At 45.4% G+C, this 15,378-nt stretch overlaps 1 protein-coding gene across 1 annotated transcript in view; it reads right to left on the bottom strand.

Moving 5' to 3' along the window:
* The window catches only part of LOC132776530 (NADH-cytochrome b5 reductase 3-like), a 64,822-nt gene extending 49,960 nt beyond the window's left edge, over positions 1-14,862 (bottom strand). The window contains exon 1 of the mRNA XM_060778287.2: positions 14,665-14,862. Coding sequence (XP_060634270.1) covers positions 14,665-14,685 — 21 coding nt within the window. The 5' untranslated portion in view covers positions 14,686-14,862. The remainder of the gene's footprint in view (positions 1-14,664) is intronic.
* Positions 14,863-15,378: the final 516 nt, after the last annotated feature.

The raw sequence follows: 15,378 nt of genomic DNA, 5'->3' as shown, positions 1-15,378 counted from the left end.
CAATTTTTTTTTTGAGTTTTTCCAAATGTGCATATTCAAAGCAAGTGACTGAAGGAAATGATGGGAATATTTTACCACAAAAGGCAGAGCTAATTAATAACTATTTTGCTTCAGTTCCTGCCCCCCCTCCCCTCCCCCAAAAAAGATAACTGTGTAGCTCCAGGAATCAGCCAAGGAATCTGGGTTGCAAATCAAGACCGATAATGGGTTACACAGTCATCACCTATTTAAGCTAAATATGTTCAGATTTGCAAGGCCAGACAAACTGCATGCCAGAGCATTAAAGGAACTTGCAGACATAGTCATCCACAATGCAATTGTGCAAACATAGCAGTAGCCACAAAAAATCCTCAGACTGGACATGGCCTATTCAGAGAAATACCTAAGAATGACAATGAATGTTAAAAGGGGTACATAGCTACTGTTAACAATACTAATTCCCCTCTTAGCCTGATATCATGTTTAGTGGGTAAATATTACATCATTTTGCTTCAGATTTCCCAGTCCCATTGTATAGGTACTTGTGATTACACAAAAATTACATGTATGGAACTGTCACATTGCTCTAACTGCCTATTACAGGGAAAACCAACTGATCCCTAATCCATCTAAATCACAGACATGTGCCTTTCACCTTAAGAACAGACAAGCATCCCGAGCTCTGAAGATTACCTGGGAAGGGATCCGACTGGAGCATTGCAGCGCACCCAAATACCTGGGAGTCACTCTGGACCGTTCTCTGACTTACAAGAAGCACTGCCTGAACATCAAACAAAAAGTGGGTGCTAGAAACAATATCATACGAAAGCTGACTGGCACAACCTGGGGATCACAACCAGATACAGTGAAGACATCTGCCCTTGCGCTATGCTACTCTGCTGCTGAGTGCGCATGCCCAGTGTGGAACACATCTCACCACACTAAAACGGTGGATGTGGCTCTTAATGAAACATGCCGCATTATCACAGGGTGTCTGCACCCTACACCACTGGAGAAATTACACTGCTTAGCCGGTATTGCACCACCTGACATCCGCCGGGAAGTTACAGCCAATAGTGAAAGGACCAAGGCAGAGACATCTCCAGCTCATCCCTTGTTTGGGTATCAGCCAGCACGTCAATGACTTAAATCAAGAAATAGTTTTCTTAGATCTACAGAGACACTCGCTGGAACACCTCAGCAAGCGAGAGTTCAAAAGTGGCAGGCTCAAACCCAGCACCTCAATCCGTGGGTGATACTGGTACATTAAAGGACATTTAATCAGCTACCAAGTTTGCAAAATTTGTGGTTTTTTAATGTTTGTTTGTTTTGTTCTGTTAGAAATGTAATACAATGTTCTGGTTGCGGATGACAGGATAAATAAAATAAATATTGGCAACGAGATACATGCAGTTGGTTCTGGATGGGAACCACGTATTTATTGTGTACTCAAGAGTACAAAAGCTATATGAAAATGGTGTAAATTTAAAATAACTGCCATTACATTAGTTAAACACTTGGCATGAAAAAAGGCAGAAATCCAGACACTAGATAGCCCCAGGACTGACCAGTATCATAACCCAGTTGGTGTGCTAAGAAAAAATGTTGATGCAGGCAGCCAGAATTTCAGTTCTACAAATGTAAGAGGTAACACTATGGTTGATTCTTGGAATCTGGAGTTCCATCATACTACAAAATTATAGCATCATGATTCCACTATAACTGCCATGGCAGCACTGTAAGTAACGCTTGAGTCTGAAGATTTGTGAGGCATTAGATCTTTCTGGTTGAGAACACAAATTGCCCCTCCCTAAATTGCAAGTCCCAGGATTCAATAGATTGGAGAAATGTCATTTGACATGGAATTATGGTGCTACATTTGTATAATGAGAAAAGGACCTTGAGTGTTGAATGAGGACGCCACCTCCAAATGGAAGGATATCTCATGGTCCTGAGATGGCTAAGAAGAAAAACCTCAAACATTTAGGCTTCTAAAATACAGTAAGGAGAGTTTTGAAGTCCATAACTAAACTACTCCAAATGAAAACAGAATATGCATTTTGTTATACAGAGGCAGTTAGTTTAAGAGCAATGTGGGATTCAGTTAAAAAGGAATGAAATGTTCCCACAGTATAAAATGCCAACTTAGTAGTTCACTCTTTCCAGGTAAACACTGAAAGTACCATGTGATTAATACAACAAAGACATCAATACCAATTTTTATACCTTTACAGCTTAAAAGGCTACCTACAGACAGCTACATACTTTTAGATGTATACTCTGTAAGAAAAAACCAAACAGTGCGTTTTCCACTCTTCTTTTATGGTGGTGAAAATAGATAACAATAAGCTTCTATACTTAAAGCTTCAACACCAAGCAGGACCTTAGCTAAGAATTCTTGGCTCCAGATTTTGGGTGTGGTAAGCATCGTGCGGAATGTAGCTGAAGCAAATATAGCACTCAGAGAATGCATTTTGGAAAAAACTGACATTGTAATCAGAGGGCTGAGAAGACTGCTAAAGGGAAAAGCAATTTCAGTCTAGACTACCGATTGCAAATATCGGAAACTTATAAAATACCATTCAAGTCACCCCTTCCACAGAACCCTTTCTCCTTCTGATTGATGTGTTTTGCTAAGATGCTAATATACATATTTTTTTTAAAACGTGCACGCTGATTATAGAAGGGATATTTCAGGGGGTGGAACTGGCGAAACCACCTCTGACTACACTTCACCTAATAAATCTTTAAGACATTTATGGAACTGTCATTTTGAAAGCACATATACACATCTCCATAGCACATTCGTAGTGCAGATTGAGAGGGATCAGGGTAGGTAAAGTCAGCCCAAATCTATATGTGATATTCAAGATCTTTTCTGTCACCCTGGCAAGCCTGAGCTCATTTTGTGCTTTAGCCTTGTGGACCTTTTCCCTACAGGAGTTGGCTATCTGTTTGAATTCTTCTTTGGTGATTTCTCCCTTTTTCCTCTTCTTGTACATGTCTCTTTTGAGTCTTAGTACACTTAGAAGTTCTTTGGACATCCATTCTTTGTACTTGTCCCATTTTTTCTCTTTGTTGGCACTGTTTGCAATTGCGCCTTGAGTATTTCACTCAAACTCCCATCCATCTGTAACTCTCTTGTCTTTTAGTATCTGTGTCCATGGAATGCTACTCAGTGTTTCCTTCATTTTTCCGAAATCAGCTCTGCTAAAGTCCAAAATGCGGGTTTGACTTGTCTTAGTTTCGGCCTTCCTTTGTACCTCAAATTGCAGGAGCACATGGTCACTTGCCCCTAAGGATCCGACCACTTCAACCGCATCGATCAGGTTCTACGCATTTGTTAGGATGAGATCAAGAGTAGCCGACCCCCTTGTTGCCTCTTCTACCTTCTGGACCATGAAATTGTCTGCAAGGCAAGCGAGGAATTTGTTGGACTTTGTACTCTTGGCTGAGTTTGTTTTCCAGCAAATATCGGGATAGTTTAAATTGCCCATGACTACTACATCTCTTCTCAGTGCCTGTTTGGTCAACTGTTGACAGCATGTAGAGTGGGTCATGGGGGCTCTGTGTGCCAAGTTAGGTCTTGATCAGTCATTGGTGTGGATCACAGTAGTCTCTGAAAGTGAGTAAAGGTACTGAAAGTGAGTGAAGTCCGTCGTCCCAAAAACCACACCAGGACATAGAGTAGGTCATGGGGGTTCTGTGTACCAAATTTGATATTGATCAGTCATTGGTGTGAGTTGCAGAGGTCTCAAAAAGTGAGCAAAGTTACTGCAAGTCCCATCATTTATGGTCCAAACTCTTCCAGACCGCACCAGAATGTAGAGTGGGTCATGGGGGGGGGGGGCTCTGTTTCCAAGTTTGGTCTTCATCTATCATTGGTGTGGGTCGCAGTGGTCTCAGGGAGTGAGTGAAGGTATTGCAAGCCCCATTGTCCATCGCCCAGCCTCCTCCAGACTGCACCAAGATGTAGAGTGGTTCATGGGAGCTCTGTGTGCAAAGTTTGGTCTGGATCAGTCATTGGGTGTGGGTCGCAGTGCTATGACGAAGTGAATGAAGGTACTGCAAGTCTCATCATCCATAGTTCATCATCTGACAAACTGCTCCAGGAAGTAGGGTCATCGGGGCTCTGTGTGCCAAATTTGATCTTGATCAGTCATTGGTTTGTGTTGCAGTGCTCTCATGAAGTAAATGAAAGTACTGCAAATCCCATCATCCATTGTTCATCTTCCTTCAAACAGCACCAGAATTTAGAGTGGGTCATGAGGGTTCTGTGCGCCAAGTTTGGTCTTGATCAGTCATTGGTGAGGGTCGCAGTGGTCTTAGGAATTGAGTAAAGGTACTGCAAGTCCCATCACCCATATTCCATCCTCCTACAAGCTGCACCAGGATGTAGAGTGTGTCATGGGGGCACTGGGTGCCAAGTTCGGTCCTGATCTGTCATCATTGGGGGTCACAGTGGTCTTTGGGAGCTGAAGCTATTGAAAGTACTGCAAATCCCATCATCCACTGTCCATCTTCCCCTATACCACACCAGGATGTAAAGTGGGTAATGGGGGTTCTGTGTGCCAAGTTTGGTACAGGTCCGTCAATCGTGGGTGTCGCAGTGGCCTGTGGAACATATTCCATATCGCCGAACACATACAAACACTGATTTTAATTATATGTATAGTAGGCATGGTTAGGTCCAGTCGAAATTCTCGTAATTTGGATTAAATTCAGATCAAATTCCTTTTTGAAGCAATTTTGAAGTGATTTCTGAACCCGGAAGTATCCTTGCCCTTTTGAAGCCACTGTCGCCATCTTTGTTCCGACTCAGGAAGTGAATCGGAAATGACTCAGCATTTGGAGGCAAGAAGCTTGCATGCTGGGATGCTTGCCTCCAGCCAATGAGGGGAAACCATGTGGGGAGGGGAGGGATTTCGACATGGCAGCCATTGCACTTCAAAAAGGGCTGAACGTCCCTCAGCAGGTCATTGCGAGCCCGGGATGCGAACACGGAGGGAGCATGGGTGGGAAAGGTGCCACTGCTTGGGAAGGGAACAACAGGGTTAGGGAAGGGAACAAACATTTTTTGGAAGCGAACAACAGGGGAGAACGGCTGTTAGAAGGCCCATTGCCTGCAAGGCTTTTTTTGCCTTTCCGCTTTGTGTGTTGGGGGGGGGGGGAAGCAGGGCAGCACACAAGGGCAGCAGGGACAAGTGTTCTCTTGCCTGCTACTGCCAATTTCCCTTTTAGAAGCAGTTATTTTAACTCTGAATGCCCTTCCTTTCCCTTTGGGTTAGACTTAGTACTTTGGGAAGGGGTCTGAACATCTCTCTGCGGGAGCATGCCACCACTAGGGCTTTAGAGGCCACTGCTCTGCAAGCACTGAGAGAGCTCAAACTTGTCCAGCTGCCCCAAACTCTCAATGTCGCAGGGGTGCTAAGGGGTCCGAAGTGGGTCATGAGGATGATGATGTGTTCCCGGTGTGGGCAGATGAAAACATGAAAAGTGCTTCCCAAACACACTTCTCCCTTGGGTCACAACAATCCGGAGGAGGGCTGCTCACGGGAGGGTCAATGATCGGTTCACCCCACCCCCTGCTATTCCACTGACCCTGTCAGACAGAACTCTATAACTCCAGGAGTTGTGGCTTTGGGAAGGCCTAAGTCTTTGTTCTGAGATCACTCAATGTCCATTCTCAGAAGGCCACCTTGACAATCAGGTGGGAGCATCAGCAGGGGGAAAGACTTGAGGAATCTGGCAACAAGTGGCCTAAGGATGCAAATTAAGAGGCATCACCCTACTATTAAGGTTGATGGAATTGAAACCGGCAGCACCTGCAGCAGTACTCAGAGTACTCCTACCTCGGCTACAGGCAACACGCACTCAACAATGGAAGCTTGGGGCCTGCCCATGGCCAGGCTGAGATCGGGGGAAAAGGCGCTACCTGTGAAGGAGATCACGCGGGGCCTGGGAGAGGTGATGGCTCTCGACCACCAGCTCTTCCCTATGGTGGAAGGGGGTGCCTTCTGCCGAATGATGGTGCTCCTGGTACCACAGTACAAGATCCGAACTCGCCAGACTTTCTCAAGAACTGTCATTCCTTCTTTGTACGAGGAACACCTGAAAACTTTCCTGCGTGGCGCACAATCCGGCCACATCACCTCGGATATTTGGTCCACTGTGGGAGGAGGCCATTCCTATTTGTCTCTCACCGCTCACTGGTGGGAGAAGGAAGCAAGCCTTGCGTCGGGTCATCGCTAGGCCCTGCTGGCTCTGGAGGTGATAGACAAGGATCACAAGGCCAATACCATCTGCAAATACTTGGAATACATGATGAGGGATTGGATGCGGCATACTCATCAGTTGGGGTTCATGCCGGGAAGAACATGATAAGGGTGGTGGAAAGTGCCAGCTTTGCCGTCACTGCATGGCGCACTTACTCCATAAAACACTTAAAGGTGGCTTTAAGGGCCCAGAAAAATGCAGCACCTGCCATGTCACACACCTGATCGGGCGCTGCAGCAAAATTGCTGGCTTTTTCCACCATAGCACCCAGTCTGCCCGCCTGCTGCGTGACAGGCAGGCCCTGGAGGGCCTACCGCAACACAGGTTGCTTCAGGATCTTTCCACCCGCTGGAACTCCACCTACAAGATGCTTCAGCGCATGGTGGAGCAGCAGAGGGCCGTCCACGGTGTCTTGCTGTCAGTCGTCACACCAGTGAACAAGCTGGTCCCAAACAACCAGGAGTGGCTGACCATCTCTCAGCTGGTCGACGTACCCAAGCCCTTCAAAAACACCACCAACACTTTCCGGCAACAGAGCCCTACTCAGCAAGGTGGTCCCACTCATCTTATGGCTGAAGAGGCACTTAGACGCTCGGGGGCCTGAGGACGCTGCAGTCCATAGCTGGGACCCTGTCAAGATGTGGCCTTCGAGTTATGAAAACACAGCCAGAGCCTCGAAGCCTGCCTCCTGACAGAGTGGTGGTTTATGGTTTGATTAGGGGAGCGATCTGGCAGAAGAGGAGCCTTTGTAGATGTGGGAATGGAATGTAGCCACAACTTGAGATAAGGGGGGAAGAAGGGAGGAGGAACCCAGAGAGATGTATCACTGGACTTTGGCGGGAAACCTTCAGATCTCTCTTTCTTCGAACCCTGTAAGGACTGACAAACCCATATTTCGTGTTCTAAGATCCGGCAGGAACTGACAGACCCTGACTCCACAGGCCCAGGAGGTGGTCAGGAAGTTGACCTTTGCCGTCCAAAAACGTCTCGACCCGCGCTGGAGAGTAAGACTCATATGCTGGCAGCTCTTTGCAATCCTCGCATCAAGGACACCATTTGTCCTAAAGAGTTACCGAGGTAGAAGGCCGAGCTTATCACGTTCGTAAGAGAGGCATACACTCAGAGGGTGGGGGACCACACCGCTCAAGCCATAACAGCCATTTTCCCAGAGAACCCCAGCAGTTGCACCATTGATGCTTCCGACAGCCCCGTCTTGCCACCCCAAAGAGCTCGAAAGGCACTGAGGGAGGAAATGCCCACACAAGTGTACTGGAGCACTCAGACTTTCGGATGACTGCAGACAATAATATCACCTTTATAGTTATTTTATGTTCCGGCATGGAATGCGTGCCGTATATATGCTGTGTTCTGCTCTGAGTACCCTTTGGGGTGAGAAGGGCGGAATATAAATGTTTCAAATAAACAAATCTTCCTCCACCTTCACCCAGCTTCTCTGTTCCCTGTTCCCTATGTTTGTCTGCAAACCTCACAGTTTTGTTTTGTTTTTTTGTCGTGTCAGGAGTGACTCCTGGTGTGAGAGAATTGGCCGTCTGCAAGGACGTTGCCCAGGGGACACCTGGATGATTTTTGATGTTTTTATCATCCTTGTGGGAGGCTTCTCTCATGTCCCCGCATGAGGAGCTGGAGCTGATAGAGGGAGCTCATCGGCCTCTCCCCAGATTCGAACCTCACGCTAAAAGAACAAAAAGGGAAGATAAGAGGATACATATTTCTATTGTTAAGGCTATCTTAGGCCCCTTCTAGACTGACATAAAATCCAGATCATCTGCTTCGAACTGGATTATATGGCAGTGTACAAGGAGCTTTGGTTGTATTTCATAGTGTTTTGAGGACAACTGAATGGGCAATTAAGACCCACTAGCTTTACAAAGTACCTGTTCTTAGCTGAAGTGAAAACTTGCCAATCCAGTATTAGCAGTCTTCACCTCAACTAGGAGCAAGTTCTTTGTAATGCTTATGGGGCATAACTGCCCACTCAGTTCACACCAAAACACTTGGGATCACATGTTTTGGTATTTGTGAGTGACAGCATTGTGCAGCAATGCACTAAATCAGTAGGACCACCAAGACCCAACAGACAGCACCGACCAATAGTATGCCAATTGTTCCCAACTATAAGACCTCAGGAAGTCCGATTTAAACAAAAATTCAACTTCAGAAAGGCAGATTGGACTAAATTCTCAGGCATGTTAGATGACAATATCATATCGGTCACCCCAATCCCTGAGAAATATGAGCCACTTTACTGAAATAGTAAAAGCCAGCTCACGGGCCTCTATACCGAGATGCTATGGAACACATTGCCTTCAGGGCATTACTCCCGAAACAGCTGCCTTGTTGGAAGACTATTACAGGCTCCACAGCAAAGACCCATTTAGTGAGCAAACTCTTCAAGCAGCACAGAGCATTTTGTCCTCCATCTCTGAAGCCAAGAAAGAACAGTGGAGGTAGCTGATAACAGAAGTCGACAGTTGTGGAGGCTGCTAAGACAGTTGAGCAATGATCTCTCACAAACTAATACCCATGTCAACATAAAGGCAGATCAGATAGCGCATCAAGTTCTGAAGAATGGGAAAGCCAACCTTCCCACCAAAGTAGGAAGGAAATCAATAGTCAGACAACCAGAAAATGAGAAAAACCTTTGTTACCCTTTTATTTATTTATTTACTGTATTTCTCAGCCCATAGGCAACTCAAGGCGGTTAACAGGACAAAATTCAATTCTTACAATGTCATAAATACGATTAAAAACATAACATATAATAAAAACTAAACAAATCAATAAAATATAAATTCATAGTGTCTCCTTGTTAAAATGTTGTCCAGACTCATTATCTAGTCATTCCATTTTCCTGTGTCAGTTACTCTGCATTTGCAAACTCTTGTTAAAATGTCACATCTTGACTTTTTTACAAAGGGCCACCAGCGAGAAGGCCCTGTCTCTCATCTCTGCCAAACATGCTTATGACGAAGGCGATAGTGAGAGCAGGGCCTCCCCAGACCATCTTAAGGTCCTAGATGGTTCAAAAGGGGAGATGCATTATGACATGTAAGTTGGGCCAGAACTGTTTAGGGCTTTATAGGCTAAAGCCAGTACTTTGAATTGTGTCCGGAAGCAAACTAGCAGCCAGTGGAGCTGGCCTAACAGAGGAGTTGTACGCTCCCTGAATTTACATCTACTGAATTGGACATGGCCTTTAATAAATGCAAAAATGGCAAAGCAGCTGGCCTGGATGATCTACGGATGAAACAAATTAAGGACTTTGGCCCAAAAGCAAGGTGCTGGCTGCTGAAGCTGCATCCTTTCAGATCCTCAAAATCTGGAGGAAAGCAAGAGTCATACCCATCTTGAAACCAGGCAAAGACCGTAATGATCCAAAAAGCTATAGACCAATCTCCTTGCTGTGCCAGCTTTACAAAGAGACTTATTCTGAATAGAATCATGGAAAAAATAGACCCATTTATGATACCACAGCAAGCTGACTTCAGGAAAGGCAAAAGCTGGACATCACAAGTGTTGAACCTGACTCAGCACATAGAAGATGGTTTTGAAAGGCAGCAGATTACAGGACCTGTCTTCATAGACCTGTCAGCAGCTTATGACACTGTAAATCATCGCCTTCTCCTGAGGAAAATTTATAATATCACAAAGGACTCACCCGCTTTATAGGAATTCTGCTACAAAACAGGAGCTTTTTTGTTGAACTCCAGGGCCAGAGAAGCAGATGGCGAAACCAGAAGAACAGCCTGCCTCTGGGGAGTGTGCTTGCTCCATCTATGTTCAACATTTATACAAATGATCAACCACTGCCAAAAGGTACAGAGAGTTTCATCTATGCCAAAGGTCCTCAAACTAAGGCCCAAGGGCCAAATACGGCCCTCCAAGGCCATTTACCCGGCCCTCACTCACGGTCAAACTTAGTCTGAAACGACTTGAAACCACACAACAACAACAACAACAATCCTATCTCATCAGCCAAAAGCAGGTCCACACTTCCCATTGAAATACTAATAACTTTATATTTGTTAAAATTGTTCTTCATTTTAATTATTGTATTGTTTTAAAATGTTTTTTGCACTACAAATAAGATATGTGCAGTGTGCATAGGAATTTGTGCATGTTTTTTCAAATTATAATTCGGCCCTCCAACAGTTTGAGGGTCTGTGACATGGTCCTCTGTTTAAAAAGTTTGAGGACCCCTGATCTATGCTGACGATTGTGCCATCACCGGTCATGCAGGGGGCTTTGAGATGGTTGAACAGAACCTCTCCAAAGCTTTAGATGCTTTTACTGCCTATTACAGGGAAAACCAGCTGATTCCTAGTCCATCTAAGACACAGATACATGCTTTTCATCTTAAGAACAGATAAGCATCTCGAGCTCTGAGGATTACCTGGGAAGGAATTCTATTGGAGCATTGCAGCACACACAAATACCTTGGAGTTTCCCTGGACCATTCTCTGACCTACAAGAAGCACTGTCTGAATACCAAGAAAAAGTAGGCACTAGAAACAATGTCATACAAAAGCTAACTGGCACAACCTGGGGATCACAACCAAATTCACTGAAGACATTTGCCCTTGCGCTTTGCTACTCTGCTGCTGAGTATGCATGCTAAAACCTGGCTCTTAATGAAACATGTCGCATTATCACAGGCTGTCTGCGCCCTACACCACTGGAGAAATTACACTGTCTAGCCTGTATTGCACCACCTGACATCCGACGGAAAATAGCAGCCAATAATGAAAGCACCAAGGCAGTGACATCTCTGGCCCATTCCCTGTTCGGTTATCAGCCAGCACGCCAATGGCTTAAATCAAGAAAAAGTTTTCTAAGATTTACAGAGATACTCGCAGGAACACCTCAGCTAGCAAGAGTCCAAAAGTGGCAGGCTAAAACCCAGCACCTCATGGCTGATACCAAATGAGAGACTATCTCCTGGGCACACAGAAGACTGGACAACTTGGAAGGCGCTGAACAGACTGCACTCTGGCACCACGAAATGCAGAGCCAAGCTTAAGAAATGGGGCTACAAAGTGACATGCGAGTGTGAAGAACAAACTATAGACCACCTATTACAATGCAGCCTGAGCCCTCCCACAGGCACAATGGAGGACCTTCTTATAGCAACACCAGAGACACTCCAAGTGGCCAGCTACTGGTCAAAGGACATTTAATAAAATACCAAGTTTTAAAACTTTGTGTTCTCTCAAATATATTGGTTTGCTTCTGATACGATAAATAAAAAATAAATATCAGTATCAACTTTCATCAGTGAGATAAACTACCTTGTAAATACACTAAATCTCTTTTCTCTGAGGCTGTTGTGGGACAGCTAGATGGGGACATGACAAAAGTGGCATAAAAGACATGATGAGGATGTATTTGTTCTCATTTGGAACATGTCCAGGTCGAAACTACTTTGGACAAGCCATCCATATGTATATTAAAATACTCTTTGTCTGAGCATTTAATGGAGCAGTTCCAATTCAAGCAAAATTCAGGAGAAACTGGAGTTACTCCTGTCATCTACATCTCCAGGTATTTTTTAGAGCGGCAAAAGTTGCAGATATGTTATTGAAGTTACAGGCGAAACATGCTAAATCTTTGCAACTTTGCATTTTCTGGCAGAAAGCTTGGATCCTGAGCTTCGTGAGTCATGCAATAAATAGGGTCAGAACATGCATCCCCTCAACTCTTCCTCTTTTGAAAGAAAATGGCATGTACTTATGTTCCACAAGACTGCTTTTTAAAAAGACTGTTGGTGGATGGGCAGAAAGGAACTACGTTCAAAACTGGTGGTAATTGCCAGGAAACTCTGGAATATTTTTCTTGTGAGTTGTCAAAGGGCAATGATGAGTCACAATGGAGGAGCTGAGAGAGGCCTCTGTCTCCCTCATTCTCCTTTGCCCGCAAGCCAGTCCTTCCACTTTAATCCAGGCTTGCAGATACTGTTATTGCCGCCTGCCCTCAAGTCCTGTATGTCAAAACTATCATTTGTTCAGGGGTGTGTGTGTGTTGTCTTTGTCTTCCTTTGGGGCTGAGAGTATGTGAGTTGCTCAGGATCACAACTGGGGTCCCCAAACTAAGGCCTGTGGGCCAGATGCAGCCCTCCAAGGTCACTGACCCTGCCATTGCTTTAAACTTAGGGCTGCCCTCTAAGTCTGAAACGACTTGAAGGCACACAACAACAACAACAATCCTAATAAACTTGACTATGTCATCAGTCAAAAGCAGGCTCACACTTCCCACTGAAATACATTTATGTTGGTTAAAATTATTCTTCATTTCAAACATGGGTTTTTTTGGGCTACAAATAACATATGTGCAGCATGCATAGGAATTCATTTGTGTATTTTTCAAACTACAGTCCAACCCACCAACTTACTGAGGGACTGTGAACCTTCTCCCGGCTTTAAACGTTTGGAGAATTCATGCAGTTTGATACCATTTTAGATGCTGTGGCTTCATGTTATGGATAGAGTTGTATTTTGATGAGGCATCAGCACTCTTTGGCAGAGAAGGCTAAGGACATATTATTAGAACTACTGGGCGAGGCAGTATAACTTCCTTTTTAAAAATGCACGCTATTCAGTCGGTTGAAGACGTAGCGGAGTGCTAGTGGTCTCGTTTGAGAGGCAGGAGTATCAAGTTTTGTCCTGTCACAGTTCAGTCTCCATCATGCGTTGTAACAGTGAGGAGCGTGTTTTTGCCATTGAGGCCTACTTTTCAAGTGGATTTGGAGTGGCCGGCCCGCTCTCCAGATTTGGCCCCTTGTGATTTTTTTCTATGGGGTTTTTGAAATCCCGTGTTTATGTGAACCGTTCAAGGATCCTACAAGATTTGAAGGCCAACATCCAGGAAGAAATTGCCAACCTAACACCTGCTATGCTGGCAAGTCATGACAAATGCCAGAAATCGGTTACTCAATGTATGGAGAATGGAGAATGGGGGATGTCACCTACTTAATTCGATCTTTAAAAGTAAAACAAAACTTTAGGTATGTGCCTACATTATATATTTTTTTCCTGATTCATACAATGGGCTTTATTAAGTTTTGAAAAAAGGAAGTTATGCTGCCTCACCCTGTACAATACCTATGGTTTAATATTATTGAGCCTGAACTGTTCAAGTGGTTTCAAACTGCATTAATTCTGCAGCATAGTTTCGAATCCTGATCTCCAGAGTCTAAAACTAATATCCACACTGCAGAATTACAGTGCTCTGCCACTTTATCTGCTCGACAGATGGGCTCGACAGATGGGCCAAAACTAACAAGAGATGGGCCAAAACTAACAAAATGAAGTTCAACAGTGACAAATGCAAGATACTCCACTTTGGCAGAAAAAATGAAATGCAAAGATACAGAATGGGTGACGCCTGGCTCGAGAGCAGTACGTGTGAAAAAGATCTTGGAGTCCTCGTGGACAACAAGTTAAACATGAGCCAACAATGTGATGTGGCGGCAAAAAAAGCCAATGGGATTTTGGCCTGCATCAATAGGAGCATAGTGTCTAGATCTAGGGAAGTAATGCTACCCCTCTATTCTGCTTTGGTTAGACCACATCTGGAATATTGTGTCCAATTCTTGGCACCACAATTCAAGAGAGATATTGACAAGCTGGAATGTGTCCAGAGGAGGGCGACTAAAATGATCAAGGGTCTGGAGAACAAGCCCTATGAGGAGCGGCTTAAGGAACTGGGCATGTTTAGCCTGAAGAAGAGAAGGCTGAGAGGAGATATGATAGACATGTATAAATATGTGAGAGGAAGCCACAGGGAGGAGGGAGCAAGCTTGTTTTCTGCTTCCTTGGAGACTAGGACGCGGAACAATGGCTTCAAACTACAAGAGAGGAGATTCCATCTGAACATTAGGAAGAACTTTCTGACTGTGAGAGCCGTTCAGCAGTGGAACTCTCTGGAGTGTGGTGGAGGCTCCTTCTTTGGAAGCTTTTAAGCAGAGGCTGGATGGCCATCTGTCAGGGGTGATTTGAATGCGATGTTCCTGCTTCTTGGCAGGGGGTTGGACTGGATGGCCCATGAGGTCTCTTCCAACTCTTTGATTCTATGATTCTATGAGTGCTTGGTGCCACAATAAACTGCACATCCCAGCATTTTACAGCAGTGAGCCCTGGCAGTTAGTGGTGTCAAATGGTAAAACTCTACTCGGTCGTTGATAACGCACGGTAAAAAGAATTGCTTCCCGGCTCCCTTTCTGGCAGGGGCGTGTCTGCCAGGAGGCGCCAGGCAGGAGACAAGGGCTGGGAGGGGCGCATGCGCTCTGCTGCCATCGGCCAGGGACCCCTGCCCGGAAGGGGATCTGCCGCCTCCTGCCCGCCAGGCACATTCCACTGAGGGAGGGGAGCCTCTTCCGGAACCTCTACTCACCGTGCTCAGGAAGGAACCCATGGCGTCTGCTCCTGCTGCTGCTGCTTCCGCTGGCCCGAGAGAATTCCAGCCACAAGCTGAGGAAGACCGTCCGCTGGCCCGCTGCGAAGCAATCGAAGCCTCCTGGCCCCACCCACTCCGTCCCAGCCTCCTTTCTCCCCCGAGTTTGCGCCTCTGTTCGCCTCAGCGAACTGTTCCTCACGATGATTGGCAGGAAAGCGGGCTAGTAGCGTCTCCGCCCTCGCCAGCCAATAGGTACAGGGGGAGGAGGAGCCTTGACGCCGCTTCGGCCTGATTAGCTACCGGATGGGAAGGCGGGTTTGGAATAGAGGGCAAGGAGGGTTTAGGCGGAGGAGGGATTGCTGGGAGCTGTAGGCTGACTGGCTAGTCCCGCCCTAGGTGTGGTTTGGCTGCAATTTAGTGGTCAGGGGGATTTTTGTGTCTTCTTGTGTTTAAATGTGGTTAGGGTCTTCTTGGAGATAGATGCCAGCAGTATATTTATTTCGGCTTTGTTTAGTGCAACAGTCGCCCTTGCGCTGTGCTACTCTGCTGCTGGTTGAGACTATTTATTGAAAACTATAGCAAATGTGCTGCAGGATGTCTCACAAAACCAAAGTTTTTGCAGTTCAATAAACTTTTTCCATGTTTTTTAATGACAGAACCAATTAGGTACAATAAGCATACTGAAAATGTGAGCAGAAAAAAGATTGCATA

This window comes from Anolis sagrei, chromosome 5 (assembly GCF_037176765.1).
Source record: "Anolis sagrei isolate rAnoSag1 chromosome 5, rAnoSag1.mat, whole genome shotgun sequence".
NCBI lineage: Eukaryota > Metazoa > Chordata > Lepidosauria > Squamata > Dactyloidae > Anolis > Anolis sagrei.
This window is presented reverse-complemented; position numbering and strand designations above follow the sequence as displayed.